The sequence below is a fragment of the Poecile atricapillus genome, chromosome 16 (genome assembly GCF_030490865.1).
Source record: "Poecile atricapillus isolate bPoeAtr1 chromosome 16, bPoeAtr1.hap1, whole genome shotgun sequence".
In the NCBI taxonomy this organism is placed as follows: domain Eukaryota; kingdom Metazoa; phylum Chordata; class Aves; order Passeriformes; family Paridae; genus Poecile; species Poecile atricapillus.
The window spans coordinates 10,453,979-10,466,449 of record NC_081264.1 but is presented as its reverse complement, the minus strand read 5'-3'; the positions used below and the strand labels follow the sequence as shown (position 1 = coordinate 10,466,449).

The 12,471-nt window shown below is 41.2% G+C and overlaps 1 protein-coding gene across 2 annotated transcripts in view; it reads left to right on the top strand.

The window, feature by feature from the left end:
• The window catches only part of GCN1 (GCN1 activator of EIF2AK4), a 38,159-nt gene extending 29,350 nt beyond the window's left edge, over positions 1 to 8,809 (top strand). Inside the window, exons 49-58 of one of the 2 annotated variants that reach the window (XM_058851425.1) lie at positions 496 to 765; positions 878 to 991; positions 1,507 to 1,737; positions 2,348 to 2,541; positions 3,117 to 3,231; positions 4,270 to 4,366; positions 5,219 to 5,364; positions 5,939 to 6,043; positions 7,304 to 7,522; positions 8,083 to 8,809. In XM_058851425.1, the coding sequence (XP_058707408.1) occupies positions 496 to 765; positions 878 to 991; positions 1,507 to 1,737; positions 2,348 to 2,541; positions 3,117 to 3,231; positions 4,270 to 4,366; positions 5,219 to 5,364; positions 5,939 to 6,043; positions 7,304 to 7,522; positions 8,083 to 8,208 (1,617 nt within the window). In that variant the 3' untranslated portion in view covers positions 8,209 to 8,809. Of the gene's footprint in view, positions 1 to 495; positions 766 to 877; positions 992 to 1,506; positions 1,738 to 2,347; positions 2,542 to 3,116; positions 3,232 to 4,269; positions 4,367 to 5,215; positions 5,365 to 5,938; positions 6,044 to 7,303; positions 7,523 to 8,082 lie in introns of both variants that reach the window. The other variant, XM_058851423.1, reaches the window with a different exon arrangement.
• Positions 8,810 to 12,471: the final 3,662 nt, after the last annotated feature.

Sequence of the window (12,471 nt, the reverse complement as noted above, 5' to 3'; positions counted from 1 at the left end):
TGCGGACAGACATTTTCATAATCAGTTGGTGAATTAGGAATGAGTGACAGGGTCCTGTTGTCTTTCTGCTGTGGATACCCATTAGATCAGCTTCTAGCCTCAGGTCTGCCTGGAGATCTCTAATGCACCCACAGACGTACTTGTAATTAGTGCTGTGATGCACAGCATTAAACTACCTAAATCAGAAGAATGTTATCTGACAAGACTCACAGTCTCTCATGGGTGAGTAAGATGGGGGAGACTGAGCTACTCTAATTTTTGTAAATTAGCCCTCCTGCACTGGCTGCAGTGATTAGTTCAGCAGAGTTTGGCCACTTGTTTAAGAATTGGTCATACCTGTGTCTGCACCAGGACTGAGTCAAGCCTTCAGTGGTGATGTGATCAGTTCTTTAATGAGAAACAATTAGCAAGTGGGATAACATGGAGAAACCTGGGGGGATAAACTTGGCTTTGTTCTGTTTGAGAGCTAATATAAAGTTAATTTGGATTCTTCAGGAGATGGCAAACTGCCAGTCTGTGATCCTCTCTGTGGAAGATGATGTTGGACAAAGAATTATAACTGAAGATTTGCTAGAAGCTACCCGCAGCCCTGAGCTGGGCATGAGACAGGCAGCAGCTGTCATGCTGAATATCTACTGCTCCAAGACAAAAGCAGACTACACTGGGCATCTCAGGAGCTTAGTTTCAGGCTTGATTCGCCTGTTTAATGACACCAACCCTGTAGTTCTGAATGAAAGCTGGGATGCGCTTAATTCCATCACCAAGGTGAGAGGCAGCTTAAAAAGGTTACAGGAGTAATGCCTGGCCTGAGAATGTATCACAAAAGATACATGGATGTCATGTTGCCTGATCTTTGTTTTACTCCTCTCTCCTGCAGAAATTAGACGCTGGGAACCAGCTTGCTCTCATTGAGGACCTGCACAGGGATATCCGGATTGTAGGGAATGAGGCCAAAGGCGAGCATGTGCCAGGATTCTGTATTCCTAAGAAGGTAAAGGATCAGAATGAGCATGGATTCGTCATAGGCACAAAAACTCACCTTTGGGGAGAGCTGATTGATATTACAGCTATTAGAAGCAATGACTATTTAGGCATCCCAAACCTATATACTTGAGGACTTTTTGTAGGTTAGAGCTTTTGAGTAACCCTACAGAAGACCCCTCTTGCAATGAAGTCTCTGACAATTCTGTTTTGCATGTAAGTTATGGTTGCTGGCTGCTTTTTGTGGGGGAGTGACACTGGACTTCTGTGCCAAATTTCTCTGGTTTAAAAATTCCCTGAGCTGCCACCACTTTTCTCATAGCAACTGGCTTAGTAAGGCGGAGAGGCATGAAATCAAACCAAATAAAAGTAGCTCTGTCAATGTGGAATCAGGCAGCTGAAGGTCAACAGGAAATTGAGAGAGACTCTCCAAGTTTGTGCATCTGGTGTATAATAGGAGCAAAAATAAGATACATATTTCTTGCATCTTAGCTTCTAAGCTTTCTTATCTGATTTTCGTGACAGGGAGTGACTTCCATACTTGTGGTGCTGCGGGAAGGTGTTTTAACTGGTAATCCAGAACAGAAAGAGGAGGCAGCAAAGGCCTTAGGGCTGGTTATAAAGCTGACTTCTGCTGAAGCTCTCAAACCATCTGTGGTGAGCATCACTGGGCCACTCATTCGAATCTTGGGAGATCGGTTCAGCTGGAATGTCAAGGTGGCTCTGCTTGAAACCTTAAGCCTTCTTTTAGCTAAGGTAAGATTCAAAGTTTTGGACTGGTTTGTGAACATTTTCCATGGCAACCTTCAGAAATATCTGCTGCTGTTCATGTAAATACAGCTGGGATGCCTGCTGCTGTGGATCTGATATGTAGGAATAGCACTGTAACTGGATTGCATTCTTCCAGCAGCTTCTGGCCTACAAAAAAAGCCCCCAGTGCTGAACCACTGGGCTTCTTAGAAATACTGATAAATGCCAATCCCACTTTCAAGTGATTAAAACCCACCATGTAATTAATCTCTCCTTTTTTATGTATTGTTAAGTGCAAACATCTTATGTATCTTTGAACAGAGCTGAGCTTTTATTTAGTGCTATGAGTACAAAAGGCTGTTCATGATAGTGTAAAATCTCTCAGTGCTACCCTTGTATTTCAGTGTGAAGAAAAGATGATTAGATTGGAAAAGGTCAAAGGTTTTGTGGTAAATTGTTATTTCACGTTTTTCCTGTTTTAGTAATGCGATAAGATTTAACGAGGGCTCTCTGATAACAAACTGCTATAGAAGAGATCATGCTGTTTTCAGGCTTTGATCTCTAGCTGCTCTTTAATACTTGACCCAACACTTGCCCTTCTTCCACTCTGGAATAGGTTGAGATTGCTCTGAAACCGTTTTTGCCTCAGTTGCAAACAACATTCACCAAAGCTCTGCAGGACTCAAACCGCGCTGTTCGCCTCAAAGCTGCCGATGCTCTTGGGAAACTCATTGTCATCCATGTCAAAGTGGATCCTCTCTTCACGGAGCTCCTGAATGGAATTCGCTCCAGCGATGACTCTGCCATCAGGTGAGCTGCAGCTGACAGCTCAGACCTTCCTGCTTACTGAGGATGAAAGAAAGAGCTGGGATGAATAAACAAAACCCCCAATTAGAGTAAGATACTTGTATTAATGAAAGCAGTGGACTGTAAACCAAGAATGGGGATTATGGGACCTTCCTGTGTCAGAAGGTAAGCTGTGAGAGTATTTAGGAGAAAAGAGTGCTTGGAGTCTGCCCAGTTCTCCTCTCCTGCACATCCCCGAGCAGCTCACTTTCAGAAAAAAGGCAGTATTGACTGTCAGTATGACCTGAAGTAAAGCAGCTGTACTTGTATCCTAAAGGCACAGATCCCTGAGATAGTAACTTCCTGCCATGATATTTTTTTTAATAGTTGAACAATCAGAAAATATCTGTATTGTGTTAGAAATATGGAAGCACTATCTAGGATGGTGTCTCCAGCAGTGCAGAGAAGGGATCACTCTCCCAAACTGCAAGGCATCTCAGTGTAATTGCTGTGCAAGGATCTATAGGTATCCAGAGCAAAATTTCTCTTGGAGGGTGGGGGAGAGGCAGTGTCTGACTGTAGAATGTGGTCTCTTCCAGGGATACGATGCTGCAAGCGCTGCGGTTTGTCACACGAGGAGCTGGTGCAAAAGTAGATGCTGCAATTAGGAAGAATATTAGCACAGTGCTGCTGGGCATGCTGGGACATGATGAGGTACTGCTTTAGCCAGCTGCAAAGGTCCCCTGCTGCACACAGTCTTGCTCTTACATTTAAAATCTGAACTTTCTAACAGAATCTATCTAAAATAACTTCTGAGAACATTACTAATGATGTAGTCACAGTGAAGAGTTGGAGATTCCTGGTAACTCTGAAAAGCTTCCTGTTTAATGTTTCCTTGGCAACTGCATACGTGGGTTTGACCTACAGCTCCTTACTAACAGGTTTCAGTTAGCTCTGCAGTCAGGAGTTGCTTTTTATCTTGGAGAAAGCCTGTGGTACCTTCACTACATGCACAGATGTGTTTGTAGCCTCTCAGGTAAGGTTTATCATTCTGTGTGAGAATATTTTCAGATAATGGCAGATCTTTCTCCAATGAGAGAAGCTCTCCAAGTTTAATATAGGGTCTTCTGTACATAGCAGATAGCAGCAGTAACATGAGTGAGATTAAATTAATCATCTAATAATTTCTTTTTTATGTCAGTCTCTTGCAACAGACATGCATATGTTGACATGCTAGAAGTAGAAAAATGGAAACATTCCCACTGGGTTGTAAATTTGGGGGAGAAGTGGACAGTCCATGGGATGGTCACATAAGGAAGCCAAAATAGCAAAAGCCTGGAAGTGTTAAATAAAAAGTAGTAAGAGTTTATGTCAGAGATCAGCTCACCCAGAGATGGCTAGAAATAATGCTTACAGTAAGTGAATCAAAACTAAGCTCCTATGAACTCATATTTTAAAACACTGAATTTCATCTTTATGACTTTTCCATTTAACAAATCAGAACTTAGATAACATCTGCAATTCTTCAGTCTCTGCTGGCTTTTTTTGATCTTAGATTTGGTTTTAAGTTCCATTACATACAAGAAACCATGTGAACTGAAAGAAATCCTCAGGGAGTAGGAGTGAAATACTACTATTTATTTTCTCCTCCTCTTTATTTCCTGTCATCTTCTGACACTTGTTTTTCTTGCTGCCTGTCTCTGTGGTGTGTTGAGCTCAAGCCATGTTCTCTGTTCTCCCATCCCCTGTCAGGATGCCACCCGCATGGCCTCGGCTGGCTGCCTGGCAGAGCTGTGCGCCTTTCTGTCCGACGACGAGCTCAGCACTGTTCTCCACCAGCACTTACTGGGTAGGTGAAGCTGTTTACAGGACTGGAACAGATTCTGAAAGGAGGGAATATTCCTCCTCAGCCATTGATTCAGGCTAACTTTGTGACTGAATCTCTGCTTTGTATTTTCTTGTGCTTTTCTTTGCTCATGGCCCTTAATTCATGCACTCTGGTCCGCAGGGAGCACTGGTTAGGTTGTCACTTGGGGTTGCCCAGACTTTCTTCTCTGGATTTGTTATCTGATGACTTGATAAAAGTACTAGCATGGCTGAGTAATTGCTGTTGCCGACATGAGGACAGTTGAACATGACAGGATGTTCAGTCAGGGTGGACAGGAGGGCCATCCCACCTTTTGGAAGAGCACTGTGATCTTAGATTGGCTGATGATAATTGCATCACATCTGATGGCTTCATGCTTTTGGAGAATTAACTAATTTGCCTCTAAGTGAGAAAAAAACATGAGTTTTATAGGACCCCAGTGTTTGAGTGTGTTATGGTTGATTCTCCCCTGTGGGATTAAAAAGGAAGTCTGTTGGCTGGTTAGATAGATTATAGATGACTTTTACAAATTTATTAGAGTCAAAACTTGCCTAACTTTGAACTAACAGAAGTATCTTGAGTTGAACAAGAGAGTCCCTTGTTTGCATCTGCTTCCCTGCCTGCCCAGGTGGTGTTCCTGTCTGGAAAAGGTGCTGCATTTTAGCTCTGTCTGTATGTCTATTTGGGAGAAATGGAGGCAGCAGGGCATTGTTTTAGATGCTGCTTGTTACTTCATTTTATGGCAGTGAATTGACAAACTGCCAAGAGCCTCTCAGATGAAGAGGGCTAGATAGCAGGAGCCCTACCATTGTTGTGTTCTTTCCTCTGCAGCAGATGTCTCTGGCATCGACTGGATGGTGAGGCACGGCCGGAGCCTGGCTCTCTCCGTGGCTGTGAACGTGGCTCCTGGCAGGCTGTGTTCCCCAAAATACTACAGCAGTGTCCAGGAGATGATCATCAGCAATGCCACAGCCGACAGGGTGAGTGCTGTTTCAAGCGCTTGTTGGGAGCAGTTTTGAAAGGTGTGTGAACAGGTCCTGTGTTACCAACCAGGACAGAAGCCCCCAAGTGCCACCTGAAGATTCTCCCTTGGCTAAATGCAGCTTTTATGGTGAAATTACACAACTGTTCTGGTTCTTTGAGTTCTGATCTCTGGGGAGATGAAGATTAAGTAATCTTTTAGTGCAGAGTAGCTTTCATTTGGAGTAAATTACACTCCTGTTTCCCTAGAGAGTTCTCATTCACAGACTAAGTTTGCAAGAAGTGGAAATTACTCATTTTAGGAGGAAGATTTTAAATCTGGTGTTGAATGAGTAGTTTGGGGTAAGAATTTTGTGGGCTTGGTGGGGCCTGCTGCCTTACTTCCTCTGGCTCATGGTTGGGATTTTCTAATCATATTACCCAGTACCATTAACCCAGTGTTTTCCTGCTTTGTTGGTGCTGTTCTTTTGAAAGATTGGTTTAGCCTTCCACAAAAACTGACAGACCATGAGTTTGGTTATAAAGGCTCTTGTTGAATTCTGCTCTAATAATACCAATGTCTTTATGTTGAAGATCCCCATTGCAGTTAGTGGTATCAGAGGAATGGGCTTTCTCATGAAATACCACATGGAAGAGGGAGGCAACCTGCCTCCCAAACTTTCCAGCCTCTTTATTAAGGTAAGAATTTTCATGTTAACAATCTGGTGGTGTTCTTGTGTGATCTGAATCTGTTTGACCTAACTCATGGGTGGGTCTGTCAAGTCCCTGAAAATCTAGATTTTTCTTTTTGAGGAAGAGTGTAGATAGAATCACTGTACCAGCCTGCTTAAAAGCTGTGAATACAACACTGCCATCCCTGCTCTAACATGGAAATTTGCTTTTGAGCTTTCTGTGCTGAATCCCAAGTCTGATTCTTATAAATGCATTTTTCCTTTGCAGTAGCAAACAGTCGGCAAAGAGGCAGAGAAGAGTGTGAGGAAGCTGTCATGTTTTTAAGATTGCTAAAGGTCAAACAGCCTTTGCTAGAGATGTATCAAATACCAAAACTCACCTGACCTGAGAACATTGAAATTAACATCTTTTTCAGTTCATTTTGATTTAAATATTTTTCTTCAAAATTCCTTTATTGGTTGTTTTGTTTCTTTTGATGTGTGGCTGGGGTTTTTTGGTTTCTTTAGTTACCTGCCCTCCCCAAACCCCAATAAAAATATCCCTCTTGGTAGACAAGGATAGATAGAGAGGGGTGATGCTGCAGCATGTTATATTTTCAGATTTTACATTTCTTTGCAATTTACTTGAAAAACTACCAAGTTGACATGATACAGGTCAATATTCTTCAAAGCAGACTTTTTGTTTGGAATCCAACTTTTCTATATTAATATAATAGTATTGTGTTAAAATATAAAATATCACACTTGCCACAAAACCTTTATCACCATATTAACAATGCACTTGACATTCAGATATTAGCTTTCATGTTTTAAATGGGTTAGGATTAAAATACAAAACTCTCATTATTTGAATTTTGAAGTGGAATCCACTGTTAAAATGCACCCAATATTCCAACCAGAGATTGACTTGGCTGTTGTTGCTGAAATGAATGTGTTGTAGAGGTGCTGACACTATCAGCTTTTCTGCACTTACTGGTCATTGTCATTTCCTGAGACAGTTGAGATGAACATGTGACACTGTAATTAACTACATATTTAGAAATTTTCTGTTGAAAAGTTGTCTTGTTTTCAAGGTTTGACCTTCTCTTACACAGTTTAGTCAGACTTAATTGGTAACAAGTGTGTATCTTGTATACCTCTGATTTGAAAACTGCTTGCTTTTCTTAGCATAGTTTTAAATACTTCAATTAGAAAAAAAAAACCCACAACTGCTTTAAATACATGTCCTTGGTATATCTGAATGTAAGTGTATCTTTGTTTCCTTCAGTGTCTTCAGAACTCATCCAGTGACATAAAGTTGGTTGCAGAAAAAATGATTTGGTGGGCAAATAAAAGCCATCTTCCCCCATTGGATACTCAGACAATTAAACCAATTCTCAAAGCACTTCTGGACAACACAAAAGACAAAAACACCAGTGTAAGAGCCTACAGTGACCAGGCTATTGTCAACCTTCTGAAGATGAGAGCGGGTGAAGAAGTGCTTGAGGTATGAGACATACTAAAAAAACATAATTGTTGGTAGTAAGGCTGTGTCACCTCCTTCTGCTTTTATCTGTGTGGTGCTTGCAGCCTCAGAATGTGCTGGAAATATGGAAATAGAATTTCATCTATGAAATAGATGAGGTGGGGCATGCCCATTTTCATTTAGATCTTCAGCAGCATTCTCATGCTAAGCTCTGAAGAAATCAGCAACACCTGTAGTGCAGCATTAATAGACTGGAGGCATTTAACATACCCCCTTACGCCTTGCCTGTGCCGAGTACCCTCAGCTGGCACTGGTCATTCATTGTTTTGGTCACCTGGATGATCACAGTGGTGCTAGGGAGTATTTAGGATGGACTACTACATGCATCCATTTCCAGACCTGTCTTCTAAGTCTGACCTGCTTTTGGATAGTTCCCACATCTGGAATTGTAAAACCAGGTGAAGATTTTTGGGACGTTTGAAAGATTTCGGTTGATACAGTGTGTAAGGCACTTAGACTCACCCTGATTTTGAATGGTGTGTCGTAAGGAGTTGGTAACTGGTGCTGTCTCCCTTCCACAGTCAGTTTCCAAGATTCTGGATGCTGCCAGCCTGGAGCTTCTCAATGAAAGCTGCAGGAGGTCCCTGCGGAAGCTGGCTGGGCAGGCTGACTCCGAGGAACAGATTGATGACACTATCCTGACGTGATAAAGCTCCCGAAGACCAGGAAACACTGAACCAACGGCTGCATCAGCATTTCAACTCTCAAACACCTATTATAAATGTTTTCATTTTTGAAAATGTTAATTCTGATGGGATTTCATGAAAAGGACTCCCAGAGAGTATTTTAGTATCAAATATACCAGAATAGCCTTAATTAGACCCACACTAGATGAAAATTAAAAATTTGGTCCCCTTTTTGAAACAGATAATGTGCAAGAGACAGACATACTAACCAATACTGGTCAGCTGTGGCCAATTGTGAGATGTGGCTAGAGCACATCAGGCTTAAACTCTGGTGACAACTATTTCCTTTCCAGGGTCTGTGCAAAAACTCCAGTACTGGAGGTATTGTTGGTTTTTCCACGCACCCTGGGAGGCAGGAATAGAACTCAGTGAAAGTTCAGTTTTATTGTTTCTGTGTACTGCTAACTTGCTGCTTGTGACGGTTCTGAAGACTGAAAATCCCTGTAAAACGGAGTATTTAAAATAGCCTTAGAAATCACAGATGCGAAAGGGGGATTAAATGCAGTCTGTTTAGAGAAGGAACATTTAATAAAGGTTCTGACTTTGATCCTTCTGATGTAAACTGTTCTTTTTACAAATTCATTTGTCAACAAACTTATACTGTGATTTACTTTTCATACCTGTTTGTTCTAGGGCATACAGTTTGTAGAGTGGACAGTGCTGTGATCTGTGAAAACCTTTTGTGCAACTGAGGCAAGACAGGGTTTAAAGCCAAGCCAGAACTTTTTATGACATTTAATGAAATTTTAAAGTAATTACTCCTGTTAATTTCCAAAGAGTTTTTGACTACAGACAGCTTTTTAGTTACCCAGCTCTTGAAAAGTCTTTTGTATTTACATCTTCAAAGGCTTCACAAGATACTTGGCATTAGGTTTTTTGGTCAATGAGCTGTGCTGCTCCAAGAAAGTATTTTTTTTTTTAACTTGGCCACATATATCTCTCTTAAGAAAAAAAAATAAAAATTTACTAGTACATTTTATGTCACTTGATGGAAATAGTGAAAATCTTGTTGCAGAATACAAATTTTTAGAAGGCAAAATAAGCTTTACATTCCATGTAGAGCAATAGTTAAGTGAGCCTTACCTATTTTATGAAACTCACAGAAGCTGGTTGAACCTGAGAAGCCAGAGCACTAAGATTTGTTTTTTCATGTGGGTGGGGGCTGTGTGTGTAATCTCCCTTGCTTGTAACTCTAATGGCTCAAACCATGATGATGGGAGAACACAACACTACACACCATAAAATCTGAGAGCACGAAGTGGAGCCCCATGGGAACACACATTCTGCTAGAAGCAATTTTCTGATATGGCAGTAGCAGCAAACACAGGAACATTTTTATCATACTAATGCCTCAAACAGTAAGATACAATTGTGAACAGGTATTTGGGAGTGCTGTGGTTTATTCTGGTCAGAAGTACGAGAACCTGGCAAAAGGTTCTTGGTGCTGTGTCAATCTCCAGCCTCTGGTGTAGCGTCCTGACAACAGATTTGCTATAGCAGTTAGTGAAAGGAACTTGGGAAATCAGCTGTTTTACTCTGTACCTAAGATAGGCTCAGCTCCCACTAAACCATGCCTAGCTGATTGCCACACAGTTGTTTTTATAGCATTGTAGAATGGAGATTCCATAACCTCTCTATGCCATCTATTTCATTATATGAACTTATCAGACTGTCAGAACTTACCTCGTGCCTGAAGAAAAAGTTTTCCTTGCTGCTACTTGAGTAGCATTGCTGCTTTTCCTGTTCCCACAGACATTTAAAACAGCTCATTTTTGCAGCAATTGCATGGTCACTTCAGTGTCCTCACCCCTGGATGAAATAAATTTAGATTTTCTGTGCATTTTCTTAGAAATTTCCATGTTTTCTAAACTTACACCGCTGCCCCTCATGTTTGTTTGTTTCATTCTGACTCCTCTTTGCCTCGAGGTGTCCACTGCTGGCCCAGGTCTCCAGAGAGTTGTTTTGCAAGGCCCACATAACAAACACAGTTGTCCACCCCAACACAAGGTCTGGCTGTTCCCTTGTTGTACCACCATGTTGTTGACACGTTTAGTTGGTGATCAGCTATGAAGCCAAGCTACAAAATGGCTCTTAAGCTAATTATCTCTAACCTTGTATTTATGCATAGATGTATTTCTACAAAACTGCAGCGCTTCCCAGTAGGTCTGATGGAAATAGTGTTCTGTTTCATCACATTTAGCTGCATTCTGAAGGTGGGTGTCAATTCTGATTTTTGCCTTTCAACATACTTGTGCATCTGAAATCCTCTTAAAAGTCCGTATTTTGCACTGAATTGGTAATACTCAAGAGAGAAAACTCAAGTAAACGCTCTTAAAGATTTGGCAGCTTGGGGCACTGGAATGAGTTTCAGCTGTGATGAATTAGCTGTGCTTTGGGATCACAGAACAGCAGTTAAACCATACAATGCAAAAACCTCTGCCCTGAAACATGTACAGAATTTGGTGCCATTCAAAACCTACTAAGTAGGTGTCAAAAAGCTCAGTGATTCTACTGGAATCACTCCATCACTGCAGCCAGGAGGAGCAAAAAAACGACAAGTTTTGGTGAAGAATGGCTGTTTGAGCTCTTGGTCACAAGCACCTTGGCTTACCTATTCTGATTCCAACTGATGCTCCACATAAACATGGGAAAGAAGATTATAGGTAAATTAAGCCCTTTTTGTTAACTTGTTCATTTTTGCCAATAAGATCTCTTATTCTGGTGATTTGTAGTTCCAGCTTAGGTAGCAGCAAGTGGAAAAACTCATTCATCTTCCCAAACAGCACCTGAATTTCTGCTCTGAGCTCAGTTGTTCCTGAGAGGGAGGAGTAAAAGGTAGCTCGCTTGCATTGTGGTGAATATGCTGATTTTTCAGTCACAATGAAACACTCGATTTGGATTTTGATAGCTACTTTTTGCTAAACTATTTATACACTGCAGTATAACATATCGGAGGGGAAATACCCATAATTTTTACCACAACATGAGATCTGATAAATTGATTGTGCCAACTTGGAGACTAGAGAATTATTTTTTTTCTCATTTCAAATGTCTTAAAAATACCAGTTGTCAGTAAAAGATAATTTTTCCCTACAACTGATGGTAATAATATCTTTGAACTGTCAAGCAACTGTCTCTTGAGTGACAGCTGAACTGTGTGTATTTCAAGAAGATCAAAAAATAATTTATGAGAGAGGTTTAAACTTACAAGGTGCTAAAAATTACAGTGGGAGACAAATGCAAAAGCATAAAATATTCAAATAGTTTGATTTTTTTTTTCATTAGTCACAGTTCTTACTGTCCATTTTATTTGGTAACATCATGATGCCTCACACTATTCACATGATGGGCTTTCATGAGCTTAAAAATAGAGGTAATAGGAGTCACTATCATTTTGGGTTTGAGCTGATGGTTTGTGTGCTGGATTTAAGGGATTTCCCTGCAGCTACAGTGTCCTCAGTTACTCTGAGGTGCTGGGTTGCATGATCAGCTTGTCTGGGCTGGGTGATATAGGTACATGTATAGATAGACATATGTGGTGTTTAAAATGCCTGAGTTGCAGCATGAATGTGGGCTGAAGGTCACATGAGTGGATTCCAGGATGGGCAGGGTGAACTTTGAGAACTATAATATGTTTTTGAAGGTTAAGATTAAGAAAGGTTTATAATTAAGTGGGACAACACCCACTATCCCAGGTTGCCCCAGTCCCCACCCAGCCTGGCCTTGGTCACATCCAGGGATTGGGCAGCACAGCTTCTCCGGGCAACCTGTGCCAGGGCCTCACCAGCCTCACAGGGAACAATTCCTTCCTAACACAGACTCATTTATAATCTGCAACAATGCAAGTTCTTTAGTGCTAATATACCTCTTCCCATCTGAATGACAAGGCATGTTAGTAAGACAGGTTTCATTATTTTTTCTGAGAAAAAATTCTCACTGGTACCTGGGATCAAATCGAATTATTTAATCAGAGCAAAAACCCAGCACTTTTTCTTATGTTATGTCTCCACTTAAAAGTGGCAATCACCTAAAAAGTGACCACAGCCAGGCAGAATTTGTGTAGTCAATGTCTGTGCAACTGGTAACAAAATCACGCAGGCTTTTGGATGATTGTGACAGTGCTTGTGAACTGCAGATATGAGCTGGGGACGGTGTAAGCACAGCTGCTGAAGGGCGTGAATTCAAGGTCCTTCCTGACCCATCCACAGGCTGGATTAAAAATCC